General features: G+C 44.6%; 1 protein-coding gene and 1 long non-coding RNA gene across 2 annotated transcripts in view; both read left to right on the forward strand.

The window, feature by feature from the left end:
- Positions 1-1,041, forward strand: part of LOC143288731 (uncharacterized) — a 9,405-nt gene extending 8,364 nt beyond the window's left edge. Inside the window, exon 6 of the mRNA XM_076597357.1 lies at positions 1,009-1,041. Coding sequence (XP_076453472.1) covers positions 1,009-1,041 — 33 coding nt within the window. The remainder of the gene's footprint in view (positions 1-1,008) is intronic.
- A 1,406-nt stretch (positions 1,042-2,447) lies between these two features.
- LOC143288943 (uncharacterized) overlaps positions 2,448-2,500 on the forward strand; it is a 3,738-nt gene continuing 3,685 nt past the window's right edge. The window contains exon 1 of the long non-coding RNA XR_013056153.1: positions 2,448-2,500. This exon is cut by the window's right edge and continues 81 nt beyond it. This is a non-coding gene — a long non-coding RNA (uncharacterized LOC143288943).

Below are 2,500 nucleotides of genomic sequence, written 5' to 3' on the forward strand. Positions count from 1 at the left end.
ATGTTTGTTGCAGGCTTGCGTAGTGTATGGCCTATCCATCCCCATTTCCGTTTCTTGATTTCCGTCTCCAGTGGGGCCTGTTTTGTCATGTTCCAAAGTTCTTCATTGGAGACAACCTCTGGCCATCTGATGTTCAGGATGTTTCTTAGACATCTGTTGGTGAATGTCTGAAGCTTGTGGATGCTGGTCTTTGTCACTCTCCACGTCTCTGAGCCATAGAGTAGAACCGACTTCACGTTGGTGTTAAAAATCCGGATCTTGTTGCGGATTGAGAGGGCTGTCGATCTCCAGATTGGTCGAAGGGTGTTGAAGGCGTGTCTTGCTTTGTTGATACGGCTCTTGATGTCTTCGTCCGTCCCCCCATCTTTGCTGACAACACTGCCTAAGCAGACAAACTTGTCAACCTCCTTAATGTTCTCTTGGTGTAGTTGCACTGGATCTTGCTTCTTGTTGTTGACCCTCATGACCTCTGTTTTCCCAATGTTGATTTGGAGTCCAGTCTTCTCAGCTTCTTCTGCCACACGACATAGTGGACCAAGCAGTTCTCAGAGTTTGTTGTTGCAGTTTCTGTAACAGTCTTCTTTTTACAGAACCGGGTTGTTAGCCTAATTCAAACCCCCAACCTGGAGGACCAGTGGGTACTATTCGTCTGGTCTTTACCCTTTGACCTGTCTGACTTGGGTGGCCCTACCAGGAGACGAATCTCCCGCCAGCATAGCTCTCAGGGTTATTGAGACACGCAAGCCCCCCAACCACGGCAAGGTTGTACCCACTGGGAGGGAAGAGGAACAGCCCAAAATGGATAATGACTGATGACTGACGTCCTGACTTTTGAACTGTCTTACCTCAGTGAGGTGACAGCTTTTCATACCTATCAGCAGCAGTCTAAGAGTTAAACCGCTGTTTCTCTCTCTCTCTCTCTCTCTCTCTCTCTCTCTCTCTCTCGCCCTCTCTTTGTTTTCCTCCCTGAGGCTTCCACGTGTAACATCCGTAACACGTGTCATCAAGACGGTGACGTCAATCCTGATGACGACATGCTAGTGTGCAATGCCAACGTCAACACATCTGACTGGACAACAAGACCCATTCAAGGTGTGATGCTGGTTCTGCTTCCTCCCCTTCCAAAGTTCGTAATAACATGGATTCTATGGTTGGTTGGTTGGTTGGTTAGGTGTGTGTGTGTGTGTGTGTGTGTGTGTGTGTGTGTGTGTGTGTGTGTGTCAACATATGTCTATGTATCTATCTATATATGATAGTCAGTCGTGTCCGACTATGACCATCAGAACAGCAGAGGAGGCAACTGCTGTTCCGACTATTTGGGCTAGAATTTGATTATAGTGGAGAGTGTCTTGCCCAAGTACATCCCCACTCTCTCGGCCAAGAGGGATTTAGGACAGTCGGCGTTGGGATGGTTCCCAAAGGCCAACTAGCCCACAAGGCTGCAGCACTAAGAGCCAGTGCAATTTTGCCTCCTAGTTTGAGAGTATCTATCTATCTATATATATATATATATATATATATATATATATATATATATATATATACAGATGTATGTATATATATATATATATATATATATATATATATATATATATATATATATATATATATATATATATATATATATATACAGATGTATGTATGTATGTATGTATTTTTTGCGAACTTGGAAGACCCTGCAAGCGCTTTAAGGACACCATGAAGACAAACCTCAAAGCCTGTGACATAGATATCGCTTCCTGGGAAACTGATGCCCTTGACCGCTCTCGCTGGAGGATGCTGTCCTCTAGTGGCACAAAGACGTTTGAAAACAAGAGAACACTGGCCGTTAAGGATAAGCGTGAGCGAAGGAAGCAGGGCTCAACTGCTGGAGACGTTTTCCCTTGCAACACCTGTGAGAAGTGCTGCGCATCCAGAATGGGTTTTTTGTTTGTTTGTTTGTTTTTTGTTTTTCTTGTTGTTGTTTTTTTGTTTGTTTGTTTGTTGTTGTTGTTTTTTTACCGGCCTCTTCTCCCATATGAGGACACACAGCGACAGATAAGCCTGCCTGCCAACTCATCTGTCGGTCCGACGGGAGACTCTATTTGTATGTATATATGTATATGAGCAAGAAGTGGAAAAAAAGAAGCTTGCTGTTTGGCACGTTGTGCCTCTCTCTCTCGGTCGGACATTGTTTCACGTGGTGTTGGAGACAGGCAATCAGCTTCCACAGCACAAATCAATTAACGCGACTGTACACGTCATGTCATGTAAGCGCGGAACTCTCTGGCGGTTTTTTTTTGTTTTTTGTTTTTTGTTTTTTTTTCCAAACGTTGTCCGACGTTTCCGTCTTTTACAAGAATTCGGTATACATTTTTTTTTTTTTTTTTAAGGTAACTTCCCCAGCATCAGCGCCCCTTCAATGTCCGGACCGGATGATGATTTTTTCATGGCATGCGCGGTCAGTACTTCCGCCACAGAAGCCAGCGCGCGCTTTGAGGTCACGTGGTACGTGGACGAC

This window comes from Babylonia areolata, chromosome 13 (assembly GCF_041734735.1).
Source record: "Babylonia areolata isolate BAREFJ2019XMU chromosome 13, ASM4173473v1, whole genome shotgun sequence".
NCBI classification, from domain to species: domain Eukaryota; kingdom Metazoa; phylum Mollusca; class Gastropoda; order Neogastropoda; family Buccinidae; genus Babylonia; species Babylonia areolata.